At 40.3% G+C, this 23,024-nt stretch overlaps 1 protein-coding gene across 2 annotated transcripts in view; it reads right to left on the reverse strand.

Moving 5' to 3' along the window:
* LOC137181142 (membrane-associated guanylate kinase, WW and PDZ domain-containing protein 3-like) overlaps window positions 1-23,024 on the reverse strand; it is a 127,447-nt gene that overhangs the window by 34,496 nt on the left and 69,927 nt on the right. For both annotated transcript variants that reach the window (XM_067586565.1, XM_067586566.1), the window contains exons 2-3: window positions 11,914-12,030; window positions 2,839-2,958 (exon numbers count right to left, since the gene is read on the reverse strand). In XM_067586565.1, the coding sequence (XP_067442666.1) occupies window positions 2,839-2,958; window positions 11,914-12,030 (237 nt within the window). The remainder of the gene's footprint in view (window positions 1-2,838; window positions 2,959-11,913; window positions 12,031-23,024) is intronic.

Here is a 23,024-nt window from a genome sequence, read left to right on the forward strand (position 1 = left end):
ACAGAAGGTCCATTCACGCGACCAGAGGTTGCCCCTCAAATATTTAGAAAAATCCTCTCCCATTTCACAGCAGCCAGGATTTGCAGAAAGAAAGAATGAGCTTAAAGAGAGCGGGAAGATTATCATGTTATTGCCATAATCATTGCGCAATGTGAGAGAAATCCTCCATTCCAATCCCTTCATGACACAAATACACTGCGACGGTCTGACTTTCCAAGACCTCTGAATGCAGGGCAAGTGCTTATGCTCCATTGTAGTATAAGGTGTTAGAAATGGTAAATACTTGGCCATTCAGCCGTTTGCAAAGCTGAAATTTCCCTCGTTGTGTAAACTTCTTACTGAAAAGAACATCACTGCTTGTCTACTTGCGGTGAACTATCAGTCGCCACTGACACGCTTAGTGCAGCCAGGTGCTGTCACATGAACATTTACGAGCAGTTTTTCAAGATGAGATAAGGGTGGAGGAGTCCTTTACATAGCTTTACAAGTTCAAGTTCAAGTTTAAATGCTGCTGATGAGCCAAAGCTCACTGGTTGTATCTGTGAGAGAGGGAAAAAGTGGAGGCTGGTTTATCCCATGAATAAAGCATGACTCGAGAGTAAGAACACAAGTGGGACCTCCTGATGTGTGACTGTGCAGCCAGCCGGTGGGATCAGCAGGTTGACTGGTTTACATAAGGTCACCATTAGGTGCTACAGCTGCTTGCATGCTCACACACTGTTGCGTGAATATATGCTGTATGTTGGCAAGACTGGACAAAGAGGGTCATGTAAACACACAGAGGGGAGCACATCGCGAGCATAGACAAAACAAACTGATGCTTGCATGACATGAATGTGTATTTAGAAAAGCATCTGAGCATGAACATACACACTCATTTATACATAAACACACGCAGACAGCCTGACTGTGCAGATGCAGTTGGTAGAACTTTTATATTGCACATTTATATTTTAGAGAATGTTCATTTAAGAGCTCTACAGCTCAACATATTGCTACCTGTATGAAATTTTGCCCTCCTGATACACTGTAGTTACAGTTTAAAGTGACAAGAATGATGGGGTGACAGACAGGATGAAAGTGGGAGAAGCAATTTTTGTTGTCTCTGGTTCCTTAGGTAAAAGTCCAATTTGTCTTCCATTAGACAATGTTACCTGACTCACAGTTGGAGAACTTCTACGGCTTGAGTAAGCATGCAACGCTCCCGTCCTTTGATAAAAAGTTGAAGGTACAAGCCTATTTAATTACGACTCCCAAGATACATTTCAGCAAGACGCATCCAATCTCTGAAGTTAAAATTCTTTGACATGCACTGCTAACTGCTGCTGAAAAACTAAAGATTGCGATGTTGAGAAAACTGACAATACAATTTGCAATTGGTTTATTTTTGTAATCTGGGTCAATTTTGGAATAATTTAGCAAATTCAAAAACAGAAAGTTTTTAATTCATTACGGCTGTAATTCATGCATCTGACTGACTTCTTGACTGCATAGCACTGGCAGCTGTGAAGACATGGGTGTTATACTGTAGTTGAGTTGAGATAATTAAAACTAATGGCTATTACATAAACCCATAGGATCGCTACATTAAGCGGGTGACTGGAAATGCACAGCAATCCCGTTTTTGCCTGATGTTTTGTTGACCTGTACTGTAGGCTACATCTACCTCCTCACTTTATGTACATTATCGCTATATATTAACATCACTTGATTTCCTCCTTTGCTGCAGTCACACTTGAATGTAAATATATGTTGTTTTGGAGGACTTGCTTGAACCATTGATCCTTTGTTTTTCTTGGAAGGACATTCTCAACATTGAGGATATCATTTCATCATTTTCATCTAAAATGAAATACAGAATTAGGAAAAACACTTCTGGAACCAGCAGCTTCTCTCACTTCGTAATTGTATCAAAAAGTCTTCCTTGGCCTGATTCAAACAAAATTTGAAACCCGGATTTTAGAGTCCAAATTCCCCCGGCACAACCTCACACTCCTTTGAAATTTTGGACTACCCACCTTGAAAAAGTTTGTTAAATTCATATATTTATTAATCTCTCTGAAGGCTGTTTCAAAGCCTTTTACACACTGCCAGAATTATTATTTCTGGTGAAAACTACTAACTGTGTTTCTATTTTATTGCCAAAACCAGCCAAATTTAATGATATCGAGTGGAAAAAGTATAATTTGTTTGCATTTGTAAAATGTATTTTTTTTCCCTCAAGGCATTCAAACCTCCACAGTCTCAAAAACAATACCAAGGATTTGGCCTTGGTGTCCGCAATTGTATCTATAGTCCTGTAATTCACAGTTTATCCCACTGAGTGTTTGCATGTCTGCAACAGAATAAGATGTTTGCACCTGCTTACCACACTTACCATCATATGCTGGGTTTTTGTTATTTTAAAAAGCTGGCAGGTATAACATTTCCTGTCTGGCAAAAGGAATTTTTTATTTTAATCCCTGCTGACAAGAAAACTTATACCCTTGTCCAGATTTCTACAGTAATTTGCAGTTGTATTTAAATCTAAAGTCTGAGTAGTTAATCCATAAGTGGCCCACTCTACACACACTGTGGGGAAACTTGAGGGTTCGGAGTATCGCTGCTAATCTGACTGTCACTTCCAACCAGTCTTTAGTCATGTTTCACTAATCAATACGTTTCGTCCTGCTTGTCACATTTCACTAAGGCCAGCTGTAAGTCACAATGAATGAGAATATCGAGCATACACTCACTCCATTATAGTGTGCTGTCACTGTGAGTCATGTATGTAAATGCATGCAGACACACACCCAGAAAACACACACAGAATAACTTTGACACTGTGATGATACCTACCATCATAGGTCCCACTCTCCAGAAGAAGTCCACTTTCCTCAAGGATCCGAAAGTCTCCAACACTGATGAAGTTGTAGTCCACGCCTGGTACCTCCCCCTCTCGAGGAAGCCGTGTGGTGCCTGAAAAAACAAACAGAAAAGAAAAATGCTTGAACAAACTTCTAGATAAGACACGGTGCAGAAATGTTTTGAAAAGACAGGAGGGGGAAAATGTTGCTGTTGGGTTGAGATATCTCCAAGACATCAACTTCTGAGAATCTAAGGAAACAATCCATTTTTAGGTTAATGACATTATGAACACACACAAGACTTTGAAGATTTTTCTCAGCTGACAGGTCTTGAACTGAATTCAAAAACTGAAATATTAACCTGAAAAGCTGTAGTTCCAAAAGCAAATTTTGCTGGATTTAGCTCTAGTTATTCATGAGACATGTTTTTTTTGTCTTACAGGATAGCAAGTGTATAAGATAATGATCAACTTGTAAATAAAAGAGCTTTATTTCATTTTAAACAAAAACGTTTCACTGAAATTTCCCCATTCATGATTCATAAAACACAGAGCATCTAGTTTGTAAGTGTTTTTGTTATCTCCCTCTGTGTAAGACTGCACATTGTTCAGAAGGGTGGATATCTTATTTTGGAACAAAAATCCAACTTGGTGCCCTCCTGTGAAAGATGGATAATTGATGAAGGCCTGTGGAGCACTGAGAGGCATAATTCATTTAATCCTCTATGAGTAACTGTGGCTTCTGCTAACAAGTTATTATTGGGAAGATCTTGATGTATGTACTGGCTGCAGCTGAAATGAAGGCAACAGCTGAGTAAATTAGGGATATGAAATATGATGGAAGCCTGGGTTGAGTAGCCTCCTGGTGTGGTTTAGATGCATTCGGTCCCACAGAGGGCAGCATCAATGCAAATGACACAGAGGAGAGCAGTCTTTGCTCCTGTGGTGAAGCCACAGTCTATTTCAATACTGAGGGGAGTTTATTTTCTTCCAGGATGGATATCCACAAAGCACAAATGGACACCAAATGATTACATTAGCATGAGGATTATGTAAACCATATTCCATGAATAAATAATTAGGACTGTGCCACCATTGCACTCAAGGCTAATTAGGTTGTGTGTCACCATACTTGTAAACTCCACAGAAATAACCACAGCTGAGCAGTAGTCAGGACAACAGTTATTTATTGCATGAGAGGCAGAACAAAACACAAAGTCAACCGGTCATCAGTGTCACATTCCATGCCAATCTCTGTCACCTAAATTTACTGTCACCCACGGTTGTGGAGCAAATTCATTCATCCATTCGGTGAATCCTTTTCAGGGTCATGGGGAGGACAGTTGGGCGAGTGTATGAGGAAGGCTGGGAAACAATCCGCCCAGTCACCAGTCAATCATAGGGGCTAACATAAACGGTCATTTACATTCAGACAAACAGGCAATTTTAAATGAACCTGACGTCAATGTCAGAGAAAATCAGAGCACCCTGAGGAGCCCTGCACTGGAAACAGAAAGAGATGAAAACAGAGATGATACAAACTCAACAGAGAAAGGATTATCAACTAAGGCCAGGAATGACTTTCTGTGAGTGAGTCAGAAGCAGACTATGTATCAGGATCAGCATTTAATGACTAAATACTCACACGTTCAAGCAGTTTGACCCTCGGTGTACCTGTGTGTATCAGCACGTGGAAGAAATGGAAGAAAACAAACAGCAGTGTGTTGTGTATTGAGTTTTATAAATTACGGACATCTTATGATCTCTTTGATGGCAAGGTTGCATTGGATCAACACCTTAAATATCATATTCTGGTACAGCTATGATATAATCATTGAAATATGTTGTTCTATCTCCTCAGTAGATTTCTTGACACTTGTAGAGTCTGTGCCAATTAGCAGAGAACGACTGCAGATTGTGGTGGCCCAATGGCCTGTTAAGTAACTTGATGTTGCCATTTCCTTTTGTTTTTCCACTCTCATATTTTGTCACTAATTGGACTGTGACAGCTCCAGAGCACCCGAGCAGAAAAGTAAAAACATCGTTTGAAAGAGAAAAAGCCATCAGAGACGTTTCTTTCTTTAGTGTGCCTTGATACCACAGTTTCTGTTAGCAAACATTCAGATTCAGACTCAGATTCAGATTACTTTATTGTCCATTGAATTTACATAAAATTGTAATTCGTCTTTGGCACTGGTATACAAGACAATGCACATCATACACAGCTATACACAATAATTATACATTAAGGAATCTTAAAGTGACTCAGTGGCGAGCGGCCATAATACAAGTGATGAGTGAATTGCTCTTCTACTGGCATGTAAGGCCGTCATTACCATCACAACAATGTATAAAACAGAGCAGTACTTAACAATAAGGGAAGAGGTTAAAAGTGTGCATGTGTGTCTGTGTGGGGTGGGGTGGGGGGGATTTCCAAGGGACCTATTTAAACAGGCTCTTACTGAGGATGGTCACAGCTGATGGAATAAAGGATTTCTTGTAACCATTCTGCCTGGCCATTGGGATTTTCAGTCTGCGGCCTGATGGCAGCAACTGCAATGGTGAATGTAGAGGATGGGTGGGATCATTATAGATCTGGATTGCCTTTTTGGTTGACCACCTGTGTCAGTTTCTTCTTTTGTTTGACTGAGAGGTTTCCATACCATGAGACAATGTTAAATGTGAGAACACTCTCAGTTAGGGATTTGTAGACCATGGACAGGGTGTGCTGGCTGGTGTTAAAGCTCCTCAGTTTCCTGAGAAGAGCGAATGCATTGTCTTGCTTTCTTGTAGAGGCAGTCGACATTGTCCCGAAAGGTGAATTTATTGTCTATTACTGTTCTCAGATATTTGAAGTGGGTGACCTGCTCCACTTCCTGGACCTTCATATGGATTGGCTTGTAGGTAGGACCTGTGCTGCGTACTCTCCTATTGCCTCCTTGACACAGCTCCTTGGTCTTGGTGACATTAAGGTCTAAGAAGCTGTCGTCAAACCAGGAGGCAAGGCTGTTGATGTACTGGCAGAAGGAGGCGCTGTTGTTATCCTGCTGGCAGGTGACCAGGACCATATCATCCGCATATTTGATAAGGGAGAGTTCACTGCTGTCACACTGAACTTCATTTGTGTAAATTGAGAATAGCAGGAGAGATAGTACACATCTCTCAGGGAGTCCTGTGTTAAGGACAAGGCACTCAGAAAGGGTGTTGTTGATGCGGACATGCATCAACAACACCAGGATTGTTCTCAGGAATTCCCTGACCAGACTGCTGCTGAGGTTCAGGTCACACAGGTGCTTTAAGAGGATGTGGGCTGGACTGTATTAAAAGCAGAGGAAAAGTCCATAAAAAGAATACATACATGAGTGTTGACTTTGTCTAGATGACAGTGGACTTTATCCAGGAGAGTGAGTGTAGCATCTTCAACATCTTGATTAGTTCAGTAGGTACATTGCACAGGATACATACACTCAGCTGTTTGAAATGAGAGTTCTTTATACAGTAGATGCTCTATACGTTTGCTAAGTAGAGGTGTGAGAGCGATGGGTCTGAAGTCAGTAAGAGATTTGGCATGAGGTGTTTTTGGTAAAGGTAAAGGGATTATGGTCGTTGTCCTCCAGGCGTGGGGGACAAAGTTCGAGTTGAGGAATATTTGTAACAGTTGGGTTTAAAATAAGTCCCAATCGAGCCACACATTCCCTTAGAACAGTCCTCCTGAGTCAATCTGAGCCGGGAGCCTTGTGGGATTTGATCCTTTGAAACACAGAGATGACCTCCCTTTCCTGTACGATCACAGGGCATTGGGTCATTCCAGTGCAGACAGCCTCACACTCATCACTGAAGTCCTGTTTATTAAATTTGGAATAAAACGAGTTCAGATTATTTGAAAGGCTGAGGGGCTGCTTTCTGCTGCCTGCCCATCATTTTGTTCAATCCCCTCCAGCAATCTCTTGCATTACCAGTTCTTAGTTCCTCCTCATTGCATCATGTGTGAGAATGCCAGTCTCTGCCTCCTCTCATTACCAACTCCTGCCTTCCTGCCTTCCGGTGCTGGCATTGGTCCCTCAGACATGTCCCCTGTAGCCCAATTACTTGAGCCATAGTTATGTACCTGCCAAGTATCTCCCTGAGCCATCGTCCAGCATGTCACACCGATATATACCATAAGCATCCTATCGGGGATCAGTCACCGAGAATATAATGAGAGCCTGCTGATGTTTGAGGATGCATCCGAGCGAGAGCAGCAAATCTTTTAAAAGGAGAACTTTGTAATGTCCTGTCATATTGTAGCTCTTTTTTCAACACAAGCGCTGACAATATTTTTATGCCTTCAAATAGAGAGTTGGGGGCTGGTCACAAAACGCTCAGTGTATGTTGAAAAAGGTGCAGTCATTACACTGAAGGTAATTAAACCAGTCAAGAGAAGAGTGTGGAAGTAGAGAAGCTTTAATTGAAGAAAAAAAGACTTTCTGCCAGCGTACAAAGTCATACAAAGTGTTTAATAAAACAGGGAATGTATTTGGACAGTAATTATAGCCGTGTATCTGTACGTGTCTGTCTGTCCTGGACTGAAATAAATTGTCACCTTAGTTTTGCAAGGTCTTACATCTGTGCACTGCTGAGACCTATTCTTTTAACTGTCTGGTGTGAGAGGATGTCACGACTGGAACATCAGAGGTAGTCAGTCAGAAATGGCAGGCCATAAATTTAACATGCTGATTTCGTGCATAGTTTTATGTTGGTACTTCAAAAAAGATTGCTTTGGGCTTTGCTGTTGAAATGGCGAGAAAGAAACAGAACGAGAGAGGAAAGAGGATCATTACAAAGGCAAAAGTCTTTTGGTCCTTTTGTGGAGTGTTTCGCTTTTAAGAAAAGACTCTGAGGCAAGCTCTGTCACCCCACTTACTGCTCTGTTGTCGTGTTGTAAATTAAGGCACAGCTATTAACATTTAACAAGAAATACAAAACAACTTATGCATCAAAAATATATACAATAATATTCAACTGAGGAGGAGAAGAAGGAGAAGGAGCCTAAGGAGTAGGAGAAAAAGGAATCAGCTCCTGAAATAGTTGCAGAATCTGTCTAAGTAGGCAGAAAGGTCAGAGAGTACAACTGTATGTGTCCCTGATTTGTTCCAATTTGTCCCTGCATTTCCGTGCATGTGTACCTACGCCAGTGCATTGTGTGCGCATGAGTGAGAATGAGAGTTTGTGTGAGATCAAACTCTTTCTGCTCATCTCTGATCTCAGCTGGGAGTCAAGGGACTGCGTGTGACCCTGAGCTCTCTGTCCTCTTAGAAAAATCCTCCTCCTTTTGTCCTCTCCAGAGCTCTTGAGAACCTCCTCCAGCGTTTTTGTAAGAGACCAAATGAGATGGAGCCCATCCCAAGACCCAGTGAAGGAGACTCAGGGATTTACCGCACAAAGACAGTAACAGACCTTGCTCTCTTTGTCTCTCTGCTCCTCAGTTTTTTCTCCTATCCCTCATTTACAGACCACTCTCACTGCCTTTCTTCCTTTTTTTTTTTTAATTTGAAGTTTCCTGTTTGGGGTTTCGTAACTGGACTAAAAGCAGAAACAAATACTTTCATTATGGCCCGGCAGAAATGACCCTGTGGTGTTGGTGTGCCACACAAACAGGACAGCATAGATCAGCTACAGTCATATGAGAGTCCAGCAGCATGACTGGTAGTTAAGTAAAGTGGACCATTGGCACAGTGACACAAACCGCCCCTGCTAATCCTCTTGCTGTCTGCATGATTGTCACACACATTTTGGGTATAAATCCACCCTCAAATATGCTTATTTATCATCAATTTGTGATGATAAATACATTTCTTGAATGTTCAACATGTTCAAGAAATTGTTTTTTGTTGTCATTTGTAATTTTGTGGCAAATCACTACTCTCTCAACCTGCCTTCTATACTTATACTCCAATAGTATCGATTTCCCACAATGAGAAAATTACTTCTCAAGTTTCAGTGTACAACATCAAGAGGAGATGAAAGATTCACGCCTGTGCAGCACATTCAGAAGTTGAAGCTTCTAAAGTGAGTGTAGTGAGAGCAAACGCAGCTTGTTTTGTGGCTGCATTGCACGGTGGGCCACTGTGGTTAATGTCATTTTGGTCAGTTGTCTGCAGAAGTAACATTACAGTAAATTACTGTACATGTACAAAATGGAAATACATGTCGATTGCATTCTTTTGGGTTTTCGTAATTCACAATTCTTGAAGAAAAGCACCTGCACAGTGAGTTAATGCTCCCAAATGGAGCTGATGTTTAGATAACTTATAGTTATATGCTAATGGTACTGTAGGGCTCAGTCTGGAACCCACATTTGCTTTGAATCAAGTGAAGTCTATATACAGACCTTCCTCTACCAATTTACCTTATATTGGAATGTGCAAACATTAGGTTGTAGATTCGATTTTTTATTTAAACAATACAACAGAATTGCATATTTATGCGATTACTCCATGTGTTTTGTTTAGTGGTTATTATAGTGGTCAACCCAGTTAAAAACAATACTTCAAATGTTTTTCTTATTCAAACTTTTTGCGTGTTTATATTGATCATGTAAGGAAAATCCACCTGTAAATATGAAGAAAGCTGCAAAAAGAAAGGAAAACTGAGTAAACAGAGTTAAAAAAAAAAAAAAAAAAGACAGGCAAGGGTAATTGAAACAGAGAAAAAGGGAAAGTGAAAGAGAGAGGTTGAGGGATGAGAGACTGAAAAGCGAGCAAGTGAATGATGGAGGTGTCGTCACTGTGCGAGTCCTGGTCTCCTGCTCATTAAGACAGTAATTCAAGCAGGGGATTAGAGAGTCAGACTCGTGCAGCGAGCCCACTGGTTGCTGATGATGAATGGTGGCGACGGGCAAAACCTCAATGACCGCCACTATTGTACATGAAAAAAAAAAGAAAGCCGTGTTCGCTGTGGTATTTAAGATCAGGGCGTATGTACAGTTGAACGTGGGCGACAGGAAGCAGTGCGAGTGTGCATGTCTGTATGTGTGTCTGTGGAGGAAAGAGTAGACGAGAATGACAAGTTGAGAGGAGTCACTGATGTCATGAGTTTTATAAAACTGTATATCATCTTCTATCATCTTCTCTCCATCCACTGTTACTGACCTGAGATGCTCCCAAGTGCAACTGAGGTTTAAAAAAGATAAATTCAATAACAATTCAAGTGGAATGTAACCACCTAGGAAACACTCAGATTTTCAGGTATATGAAAGAAAGAGGGAGACTGAGTGAAAGGAGGAAAAGACAAGATGACAGAAATAGACAATGAAACAAAGAAAGAGGGGAAAAAGCAAAGGAAAAAAAAAAAGAAGTGGTGGTGGTGGTGGGAAAGATATTTCTGCCCCTCCAAGACGAAAAATGAAAACCAAGAAATTAAATATACATGAAAGGTAAGCAGCTTACTTCCTGAAAAATTTCACACTTGTGCATGCAAGTCCTCTCTGAACAAGACAGAGCAACTTCCAGCCCCTTGGGGTTAGAGAGAAGAGATGCTGCTTGTTTGTGACAGTGCTGTGCCTAAGAGTCTGTCATCGCCTCAGGAACAGTCGCTCTGCATGTGACTAAAACCTTGACTACACTCAATTATGGTGCTCCTCTGAGCAGAGTCAGTCTTCAACAAGACGTGGTAAATATTTAGGCCAATATATCTGCCTGAACATCATTGCAGTTTCAGAATTACAGATGCTGTGTCATAGTCACGTCTTCTGTTCCTACAATTTCAATTCCATATGTCATCTAGTGCTTTAAAAATGCTGTCTTTTTTCTTGTTAAACATCAAGAAGCATCACTACAGAGGAAACCACATGAATTTAGTTCGCTTTTCCTCCTTTATAGTAAGTGAAATAGAATTTTTCGTCTTAAGTTGATAATCATCTTTGTATATAAATGGAAATCCAGTGTGTAAATTATAGTAGCAGCAGTCAGATGTATTTTATATGAATAAAAGCCTTTTCATGAAAATAAATCTGTATTTCTAAATTTGAAGGCATTTGCACCACTGTGGCAAATAACCTACATTACTGCAACCCACACAAACCATAATCAGGATATTAATTTGCACCTTTGCTGTACTAACAGCCTTGTCGCTCTAATTTTGGTAATTGTAAGGCTTTCACTTAAAGGATTACAACATTCAAGCTTATGAAACCCTTTGAATAATCTAAAAAAAAAAAAAAATACAAGGCCATCAAGCTAAAAATGTGCTGCTTTTATTTCCTGTGCTCCTGGAAAGTGAAATTTCACACATACAAGGTTTTTGCCCGACAAAATACTGGTGATTCATGAAACATCTCCACTCTATACAATGATGTACGGTGCTATTTTAAGCGGTAATTAAAGACCTTGAGATCAACAGCTCTTTTGCAATATTAATATTTGAGAAAATGTGGCAATCAATATGCATTCTCATTATGTATGAATTACCATTAGTCTGAAAATGTAAACGGCTGCTGTTCATTGCAGTGCATGTTGGCAGCCTACTGTACCGACGTTTTATTTACCACTCCGTTACTGATTTCAGCAAAGAATAACAGTTGGTGACGACCCCGCTGAGCAGAATGTCAGCAAGGGAAAGCAGAGCAGCAGAGGGAAAAGGCAGGGTTATTTATGGAAAGAATATGACTTTGATCACTGTGATGATACGGTGCAGAAGTAAATAAGTTGCATGGGGATTAGAGAGATGTCCTTGGTGAGGTTGCTATGGTTACATTAAAGTGTATGTGTGTGTGTGTGTGTGTGTGTGTGTGTGTATGTGTGTGTGTGTGAGTGTGTGACAGATAGCTGTGAGAGGATGACAATGCTTGAATGCAGTGTGTGTGTGTATACGGTTCTGTGTAGAGAGGTAACACATTAGGCCTTCTAGTGGGTTCCAGCTGGGTGACGCATACAGAACATCCTCATTGTTCCTGTAACGTGCTTCAGATAAAAGCATATATGCATTGAAAGTAGGTTATATTGTACATTCCTGGTTCGCTTTGTGCTTGCAGGTGCTTTTGAGTGCAGTGAATGAGATGTTACGTATGCCATCCTGCGTGGTGTACCTACAGGGAATGGTGCGTAGGTAGAGGTTGTCCCGTATGATCTGTTGGAGTTTGTGGTCCAGCGAGCCCTTCTGAAACTGCAGACTGAGGTAGTGGCGCAGGTCCGTGTTCAATACTTTACCTGCAACAACAGAGGCAGAGGCAGGAACGGTCAATAAAAACATGGTGGTGCTCTCTCTGAAGGGTTTATGTGTAAAAGGAAATCAATGCAAGTGACATGTAGCAGCACAAAGTTGACACTGAGTTGTTATTATCATATCATGGATTCCTTTCTGCAGGATTCAACAGAAATTTTACATAATTTCAAAGTACAATGCTGTTTTCTTGTGGGGTAATTTTATATAAAGGAGATACAATTAAGTCATACTATAGAATACAAGCCACATGTCACATACAAGGGATATAAAAGGCGAATTACCAAAATAATGATGGTCATTAGTGTTAAAACCATCACCATTCTAATCAAAATGTATTCCTCTGGGTAGAAGTGGATTCTTTTCAGATTGTGTGACACTGGTTTACTCTGTAGCACCTTCCTGACTGGATAAAGCCTCAAAGCCCTTTGGATAAACTCAAAACTCACAGTGGTTGAGGTAAACACAAGGTGCCTATTCTTAGCTCCAACACAGAATATCACTCATAGCTGCAACACATGCCTATATGTAGACAACGATATACGACCACATGTTCTTTCCAGCTGAGAGCCTTGTTGATCTACCTTTTAATTCCAGTTTGATCACTGAGAGGAGATTGTAGCTGAGGGGGGGGAGGACGAAGGTTAAACAGATTTTTCAACTCTGATCTCTTCTGTTAAATCCACTTCAGTCATTAAGGGTAAATGGAGATTTATGGTACAAGAGAGGTTACACTAGGATGTTTGGCCTAGAAACACCTAAAAATGTAGTGCAATGATGTACTAGAATGCTTTTCTGATTATTTTTCCATACTGAGTGAAGACTGCTCGGTAAAAAATACCAAGAACAAACTGGACTGAGCTGAATCCATTGTCATTGTTGCCTCCATTCGTCTGAAGGAACAAATCTGAAATCCAAACTGCTAAGTGACAGATGATGGATGTCATGTTCACGCTCCAGTGTCTTTACAGTTTCAACATCCTCACACAAGCCTCAAAAACTTTTCACCAAAGAAGTGCAATGCCACAACCTCAAAAGGAAAGAAGAGAAAAATCTGAAAAGATTTCGCCTTTGCTCTCAACTCCCAGAAGTCTTTGTAAAAATAAAGGAAGTTCATGCAAAGTTTGAGGCAGAGGAAGACTTCAGACTCGTCATACACAAGCAGGGAAAAAAAAAAGTTTTTCTCTGAAAGAACATGATGAGGAGTTTGGAAAACAGGAAGAGATCTTCGGTGTCTGCCTGCCCTCAGCTTCAGCGTGAGCCTCATCTCTTGACAGAAGGGGGAGAGCAGGCTTTGAAACAGTTTGCTTCAGAGAAATAATCATTTTTTCCCCCCATTTCTCTCTCCTATTCTCTGTCTGTCTCTCTCTCCCTCTATGTTGCGCACACATACCAAACTCTGCTCAGCATGACTCCTTTCTGCATAGCTATGAATACCAATCAGCAGGACTAAAGATGAGATCTTGCTACTGTAGATGTACTGTATGTGCTCATAGAGAGGGGTGATGTACTTGACTATGGAGGGGTGATAGAATAATGATGAGCACTGGGAATATTTCGGCAAGCTTTCTCAACCCTCAAATCCTCTTTTCCTTCTCCACTTGCGATGGAAACCAACACAGGTCGTTGTTGTGACAGCACAGTGATCCTATTATTTTGTGTTCTAAACGTGCTCATGTTCCAAGTTTTGGAAGCTGTTGTTGACTCGCATCAAAATGCCCCTCATGTCCAAAGGCCTTGCTGCCATCTGACGCAGTTTTAGGAGCCATCATCCCGGCGGGCTTGCCTTTTCAGAATAAAGGTTGCATGTGCTCCGTCTGCCTCTCCAAAGAGGGCTGCATCACAGCTGGTCTAGCACACAAACAGACTGAGACTGGGGAACCAAGGCCCAATCTGGCAACTCCATCTCAAAACTGTCCCAGAATATCCTTTTTGTTCAAATCCTGCTTGCACACACACACAGGAATTTATAGGGAAACAAGGCCGTTTCAACTACATGTCGTCCATATGCTTCCTGAAGGCCTGTGACATATTGCCCATAGAGGGATTTCAACAAAGTCAGCGTCAGATTGGTAAAATATCCTTGTCATAAAGCAACAAAATGCACTTTTTTGGAGTATTTAAACCCACAGTAAATAAATAAAATATGTGTAACATCACCAACTTGTCTCTGTAGAGATTACATAAGACTAAGTACCCCTATCTGCTAATGTGAAATTAGCTTTCCAGTGATCTTCATGATGTTTTGAGGAGCGCACTCCAGTATTTGCTGTCGACAACAGCCTATTGCAACCACAAGAACATCAAGATTAAGCGTATGTCAGATAAAACCAGTAAAAAAACATGATTGAGTGTGGCCTTTTTGCTGCCTTTGTTTGATTTTTCACATGGATGCAGATATTTCAGCCTCAAATTAGAGGTAGACAAATCAGGACTGGCAAATCCCGAGCCAGAAGCCGAGGGAGAGGAGGAGGGTAGGGCTAAAAATCTGATTCAGAAATTAACACATGCCACGCTGGCGGGTTTTTGTAAAAATCATTTAGATGCCTTTTTCCCTGATGACCTGATTTTTGCTCTTTGAATTTCCTCCCTGAGATATTTTCCAGTTTTGTATTCTTTAAGATTTATTTTTCTTTTTAATATTTTTGCTTGTCTTCTTTGAGAGCTTGAGCTCGCTCGGTCGGGAATCTTTGATGTTGTGGGCCTGTAAAGCTCATCTAGACTTTGTGTGTGATTTTGGGCTTCGCAAATAAACTTGACTTGACATGTTTTTGATCTTTTCTTGTTCTCAAACTGTCTCTGAGCACGAGCCAATCCCATCAAATATTGCTCTACATATTGAACTCTTAACTGTGGGCTAAAAACTTTGAATTTGTGATGATGAAACTCACTCTTTCATGATGAAAGAATAGAATATTCTTACAGTAGCTTTCTGTATCTTTTTTTCCCCCCACACACACACTCATGCAACATCATGCCTCACCGGTCAGTAGCAAACAGTCCTCTGCAGTCAGTATTTGTGGCTGTACAGTGGAGCCACCAGGTGTAAATGGGACTGACTGTAAGACAGTAGAGCAAGCAGGCTCATTCATACTTCACTGGATAAATAAAAGAAAAAAAAAAGAAGAATGCACATAGACACACAGTGCTCTGATCTGTTTGTTGCGGTACAAGTACAGTGCTACAGTGTGGTCTTTGTGGCTTCCTGGGTCCTGTCAGAGACTGTTAGTGAGGCTGTCACATCAGAGAAGTTCCTCATTCCTCCTCCCCACAGATAACGCTGCTATTGTAGCAGGCCTCATTTCTCTGTGATGGGGGTTCAATGGGCTCTATTGTGTCCCTTCAGCAATCCACTCAGTTGTAGTGCATTTCTCCAAAGCCAGCCAGGAAGATGAACATGCAGTACAGCAAATGTCTTTTCACGATTGAGTTGAGAGAAAATTTTGTCCAGACAGTTCCTCCCTTTGAAATAACGTCTCTTATTTCCTCTCTTCTCTCAGCTTTTACTGTGTCAGATGTTGTCATGATTAATTTAATTCCACTATACTGCAGTCAAAATACTGTCTGCAATTTATTTCCTGAAAGTTATATCAGAAGCTTTCTTCTCAGGCTTCCTCCAACCTGGGAGACAGTAGTCTAATCAAACGGATGGATCCCCTTAAATTTAAGCTGTTGCTTTATACTCAACTCATGTAAAGGTCCTCTGCTCTCCTCTGATCTCTGCTACCTTGTCATTTTTGCATGAAGTGAAGGCTGACGGGGATGTGTCAGAAAAGAGCAAGGTCACCCAGAGGAATCATTCAGCACCGTGTTACCATTTCACCTTGCATCAGCAGTATGCCCCCCCCCCAAAAAACCTCACTCCTTTCAAAAAACTGGAGGCTCAGAAAAAAATATCTGCGGGGACGGAAGCTGTGCCTAGCACCCCTAGCGAAGCGGCAGGCTGCTAACATCCTCACTTAGACCAACACCTCACTCAGAAGCCACAGAGTTAGATTAACACTTCAAGCTCAACATGTAACTCTCTTTCTCTCTCACACACAAGCAAATGTCACGCATCTGTCTCTTTGAAAATATTTAGTCTGTGAATTTCAGAATCCAACATGTTATTATAAGAAAATGCAGACTCATTCACTGTTACAATGATTATGTAAGACCGTAAGACTGTCACTTTTAAACTAAAGTACAGAGATTACCATCAGTTACATTAGTGATGTTCATTTCATTCTAGTGAAGTGTAATGTAGTCAGTAAGTAAGAACTCACATAGAAGAGGTTTAAAATTGCCTCAGCCGATTAAAAATTTAAGAGTTTGTGCAATTATGTTATCTTATAGGTACAAATCTATCAATCAATCATTGGATTGCATGTTAGCAGTAGTCTGATGATACAAAACTACTACTACTGTAGTGTGAGTAACCAAGAAACACAAGAAACGCATTTTGATAAATTCACTTTTTTGCTTTTTTGGAGAGAGTTAAAGCACAGGAAGCATTTCAGCCACATTTTTCAGTCGTTCATTCACAGATATATTTCTATTTTAATCCATTTTTAATTTTTTAAGTTACAGCAACCTGACATTTTTACACTTTGGTTTTCATACAGATTAAAAAGGTGAGATATAATACATTAATTAGTGAGCTTTAAAGATGTTGGTAGTCGGCTTTTGTTACTTTTGGACAGAGCCAGGCTTGCTGTTTCCAGTCTTTGTGCTAAACTAAGCTAACCTGCTACCGGTGGTAGCTTCACTCTCACATTTGGCAAACAAATATGAGAGTAGGTATCGATCTTCTCATCTCGCCAAGCGAGTGAGTGAGCATATTTCCCAAAATGTTGAACTATTCCTTTGAAAGGGCATTGCTATGTATAGAAATTCTTTGTTTCTTCTTAATGGGTCTTTTTCCAAGCACAGTGAAATGTGAGCAAACGCCTGGTGTCTATTGCAACATTTCATTCTGAGACATTCTCCCCCCGGCATGCGGGACGTCCACTGGGAGGTCATTATCTCTGTTGTCTGACTGTCACTTAATTAACAATCCTCTGAATAGGGAATACGTCATCGGGTCTAGAGCTGTACCCTGACACCTTTCTCAGTGCACTGGGTCATCTCATATACAGACAACGAGACAGGAATTCTACACATTTTTCCCAAAGACACATAGAAAGTCACAGCTGCACACGCACGCTACACGTATACAGGAATCCGCAATCTCTGTTTTTGCTATGCAACACATTTATGTGACTGAACACCCTCCTTTCTTTTCCCTCTCTAATAGATACACATGGGACCTCCAGACAGTTGCTGGAATGCAACAGACAGTATGCTTTAAAGATCTTCACTGTGTAACAAGAAGTGGAGGAGCAGCACTGTCAAAATTTTCTTATAAAAAAGGTAATACTTTGCTTTGTTAATTACCATGAGAAATAACTGGTTATATACAAACTCATCACTTATTAAACCCTTAGGTCTCATTGACCCACCAATGGGTCAGTGATAACAAACTTAAACTGTGCAACCACATACCCACGTAACATTATTGTAAATTCTCCAGGAGATATCAAGTGTGTCAGGCTGAACTGTGGGAAAATGTGTTTATAATGAAAACAGAGTCTTGGGTTTGAATATTTCACTCAGTGAAAATAGCTCCAATTAGTGGTGGGTGATATACGTCCTTTACGTTCATACAGTAATAGTCTTCTCTTTCATATCTCTGTGTAGTGGACCATTGAGGCCAAAGTTGCAAATAAGCAGGACTGATTAATAGCAATATTGGATTTTTATGTGATTTTTGCATCTACGTAGAGATGTGCCTCGACTTTGTCAGGTATTTACTTTGATTTATTAGTAGAAAACTAGAAAATGTGTTATACCACAGCATATGTCACCACTGTAATATAAAAGTACAAATACTATGATAGGGGATTTTATCCATATCACCCCCCACTGGCTTCAAGGAAGAGTCGGAACAAGCTAATACAGAATGAATATACTGTCAAGCTGTGTGGAATATTGTGTTTATAGGGAGGGGGGGGGGGAAACTATTGTTCTTTTTGTCTGTTTTAGATTTGTTTTTGTCAATAGCTAAAGAAATACGGAATGTAAAATAACACAAGCACCTTTTATCTGAGCAGTGAAAAGTATTATCCGACATGGCAGCTACATTTTTAATGTTTATGGCCACTTCTGCCTTGCATGTGTCCTGTTTCCTGCATTCTCTACATTTATACAGGAGATTTTATCCAGAGGTGTTTCTCACACACTGTTTTTTAAATCCCCTTCCCTGATGCTCTGCTTTACCAACACTCCCAGGCAGACACATGCTACTTTAGCCCCCCAATCCTGGCCTCCCTCCCCATCCATCATGTGATGTATGACAGGTCACCAACATCCTCTTCATCAGGCTCTCCTCTTCCCCTGTGGCACTAAGTCAAACTGGGCCTGCTAAGGCACTAACACCTGCAAGACCTCTGGTTTTGCTCCTCTCATCGCTCTCCTGGCCCGACAGCACAGACTCCCCACTCCACCTCCTCCATCCTGCCCTAACCTTGTAGCTTCCTGTGGCCATTTTTAGGGGACAAAATTGCCTCAGGGCACCTTTGAGCGGCAGGTTTACAGCAGGGCCTCCTCTCAATTTTTCAGACAGCTGTACGTGAGACTGGGATCAAGGGGCATCTTGGTGACTCCGCTGACAGAAGCAAAGAGTGTGAGTGGTGTGCCATAAGCCTGTCTTATAATCTCACACCTCATGCAGTACCATCAGATGAATTCTCTTCACTTATATAACTGGAATGTGGGGTGTTACTATGACTGGAGCATTCTGCATTACAGGAGTGTATAGCTGTGTTTCCAGTCTGTCTGCTTGGCTGACTGGCTACAGGGCTATGCAAAGTTAAACAGGCAGTGGTCTCACACGCCCAAACCTCTCTGTACACACTTCATTTCACCTCATTTTAGCAGTGTGCCTGCGCTGGGACAGAAGTCTAAGCAGCTTAAAAGGATGAACTAAAAGGGAGAGAAAAAAACAAGACAAAATAAAAAACTCCCGCAAGGTGATTAGATTTGTGTTTGGAATGTTGGCATGACTCCAACAAATTAAAAGTATTCCAAGGCAAGGTTTAATTATTTTTGAACGTGTGTCTTCGTCAGGAGGAGAGACACAAAAGGGCAGTGTGAAGATAGTGTGTAGACAAAAGTGTTGTGGTACTGTTGCGCATTTAATTACAATATTACTCCAGTCTCTAAATGGCGTACACAATTCTATTTTAGTCAAGTCAAATATTTTAAGCAGGAAATTAGTATTTATTTTCATACTAAAAAGGAGAAAAGGCTTAAATCCCTTTCCACCAATACTGTGCAAAGGTCAGAGCCCTCCCCTCCAGCCCGACAATAAAGACTACAAATATTTTCTCGTATGATCATAGCATGACACATCTCCAGCCCACTGATCTCACAAGTACAAAGGGAGACATCGGACTCTGCATTAAAGTTAACCGACCAGATGCTCTCCTCTGCTCTCCACACCCTCCTCTCTGTCCATCACCACTCAGGAGATGGAAGATGACCTTCCTCCTGTAAAGTAAAGGCCAGATTAGCCCATCTCAGCAGAACTGGAGAGGTGGGGGGTGGGGGAGACGAATTAACAGCAGCATGAACAGCAGGAGTGCCAGAGCCACTGTGATAATGTGAAGGGAATCAAGGAGCCATGCTACCAGAGAGACAGGACGAGAAGGAAGATAAAGGAAGGAGGAGGAAAGAACGAGAAGGAGGAGTGTTGCCCTGCAGGTGCTGAGTCATGTTGTTGCTCTATTTTGCGCTGTTTTTGCGTATTTCTCAAATCTTTAGATTCCAGTTCTAGCTGTCTCTTTTTTTTTTTTTTGCTGCCTCATAATTGTCTACAGTCTGGCTCCTCTCCATTTCACATTTCTTCTTTCACTCTCTCTTTAATGAGCAGTCTATGGTCCATGCCTCTGTTCTATCTTTAATGTGGCCTGTGCAGAATGAGACAGCTGGAGAATTAACTCACAGACACAGATACACAAAACACACATACACAAACACATTACGCCCCATGTGGGTCCTTACTTAGCATCTGGCTCAGACAACATGTCTGCAAAACCTCAAAATAAGAGAACATTTATCCATCGAACCAAAGTTTGCAACACATCGATAGCAAAATCTTAAACTTTGCTCTCCCTGGCTGCGTGTGCGTGAAAGTAACAGTTATGGTTGCACTTTATTTTACGGTACACTAATAAGACGTAATAAACCGTACTTTGTATCAAATAAGACCAAAACTAGAAATAACATGTTCTTTATTAGACAGTAAATAAACACAGTTATACCCTAATTAGACACCATACATCTAAATTATGCTGTAATTAGAAACTGCATATAATGCCTTATTAGACCCCAAATATTCTAAACTTAGACACTATTATACCAAATTATACTCTCATTAGAAACCAATTAGGAGATCCTAATATACAATTAGACATCATTTTACAAGATCATAGTCCAATTAGAAATCAAATACAATGCCATATCAGATCCAAAATATGCTAGTTAGATGCTATTCTACCCTTACTACCAAATTATGCTGTAATTAGACACCACATTTAATGCTACCAACATGGGCCTATGATAGCTTAATGAGACAGCACAGGCTGTAATTAGACAAATTTAATGTCATATTAAAGCTGCAAGCAGTGATGATCGAGCCCTCACACCTTTGTGCACGTTGGGGACCACCGCAGTCAAAGGGCATGTTGATGTCTTCAGGCCTGGACTCTTATCAGATGTTGCACGAAGGAGTTAAATACCACTTCCTGTGTCCACAATATGGTGCTAGAGAACACCCACTAATTATATGTCATGTAGCTGTATATTATGTGTAGACCACACTATGTAAATTTCAAGTAAATAATGTGATGTTTGTCAAATAAGGCAGACTTCCTGTTGTCATTAGGTGGTGTTATGACTTATGACTCAAAATTGGCATGTTGATGTCTTCAGGCCTGGACTCTTATCAGATGTTGCACGAAGGAGTTAAATACCACTTCCTGTGTCCACAATATGGTGTTAGAGAACACCCACTAATTATATGTCATGTAGCTGTATATTATGTGTAGACCACACTATGTAAATTTCAAGTAAATAAGGTGATGTTTGTCAAATAAGGCAGACTTCCTGTTGTCAGTAGGTGGTGTTATGACTATGACTCAAAATTGACATGTAGATGTGTTCAGGCTGGGACTCATGAGAAAGCATGAGAAATATGGGCCAGATTGGACAATGTACATACACAAACACGTGTTACAACAGCTTCCTGTTTCACGACGAAACATCAAAATTTATTGCGTTGCCAGGGCAACAGTGTTTCATCAAAAGTCACAGATAACTTTGCATTGCAAAGGAACTTAAGATGACACTGACCAAATTTGAAGACTTCAATTTACTATTAAAATTAACTTAGCATGAGTCTTACATTATACTCCTCAATTAACAAATATTTTGCTATCATTGAATCATAAATCAGTTCACATTATTTGCTCATTCACATACGAATGACAAGGTGGAACAGCCCAGCGTCCCCGCTGTGAAACACCAGACCCAGTGAACTATAAAACACGGACAACCATTTTCGTCTAGTAATACTAAATACTTTAATATGTGCTTTGGGTTAGGGTTACATATGTGATTTCACTTTGGTTTACCGTACAGTTCTCTTGTAATGTGTTGCAAACGACCCTTTAAGAAAGTCTAATAAGGGTCTAATAGTGGGAAATATTAGATGCAATGTGTTGGTAGCTTCCATAGCTTAATGTTACTAGGATTAGATAGTGACATGGCATTAAATGGTCTGATGTCTTAACTGGTATGAGAGTAGAGCATCGAGGAAGCATGTATTAGGCTATGTATTACTACCTACAAACTCCACAGGACTCCAGAGAACATCCAGGCTACGAGGGACATGTGAAGCAGTGACCAGATGTGACCAGGTGTGGTTTGACTTTGGGTTACGGCATAGTTTTTAATGTCCCTATAAAAAAGTGAAACTAAGTTAAATAAAGGCCAATTAAATGTATTGTCCTCTGAGCTCTCAGTGTTTTGTCTATTATAAATATAATATGACATTAAATTTGTCTAATTAGAGCCTGTGCTGTCTCATTAAGCTATCATAGGCCCATGTTGGTTGCATTAAATGCGGTGTCTAATTACAGCATAATTTGGTTGTAAGGGTAGAATAGCATCTAACTAGCATATTTTGGCATTGTATTTGATTTCTAATCAGACTTTGATCTTGTAAAATGGTGTCTAATTGTGTATTAGGATCTCCTATTTGGTTTCTAATTAGAGTATAATTTGGTATAATTGTGTCTAAGTTTAGTATATTTTGGGCCTAATATGGTATTCATTATATGCGGTTTCTAATAACAGCATAATATAGGTGTATGGTGTCTAAATAGGGTATAATTGTGTTTGTTTACTTTCTAATGAAGAACAAATTATTTCTACCATAAAATAAAGTGCGACCCCAGTGACTCACAGCTCACAGTCCTCCCTGACATGTTAATCAATTGAATTTTTATCAGCATGTGACAATAGTTGGAAAAAATTGAAACAAAAGAATCCAGATGACATTATCAAGAACATAAAAGGCATAAAATACTTTGAATTTGACTTAATTTTCATGTTAAAGGCGACACATTGCATTGTGGGACTGCTAGTACAAAGTATTTTTTCATTCTACTGTGGAAAATTTCGATGGCACTATATATATATATATATATATATATATATATATATATATATATATATATATATATATATATATATATATATATATATATATATAAAATGCATGAATTTCACATTCAGAGTTCAAAGACTCATATAAAAGGGCATTTTTAAATTTTTGGACTCCTGTGACGCTAGCATTCAGCTCCAAGCACAGCAAGCTGATGTTTAGCAGATATAATGT

Source organism: Thunnus thynnus, chromosome 4 (assembly GCF_963924715.1).
Source record: "Thunnus thynnus chromosome 4, fThuThy2.1, whole genome shotgun sequence".
Classification (NCBI taxonomy): domain Eukaryota; kingdom Metazoa; phylum Chordata; class Actinopteri; order Scombriformes; family Scombridae; genus Thunnus; species Thunnus thynnus.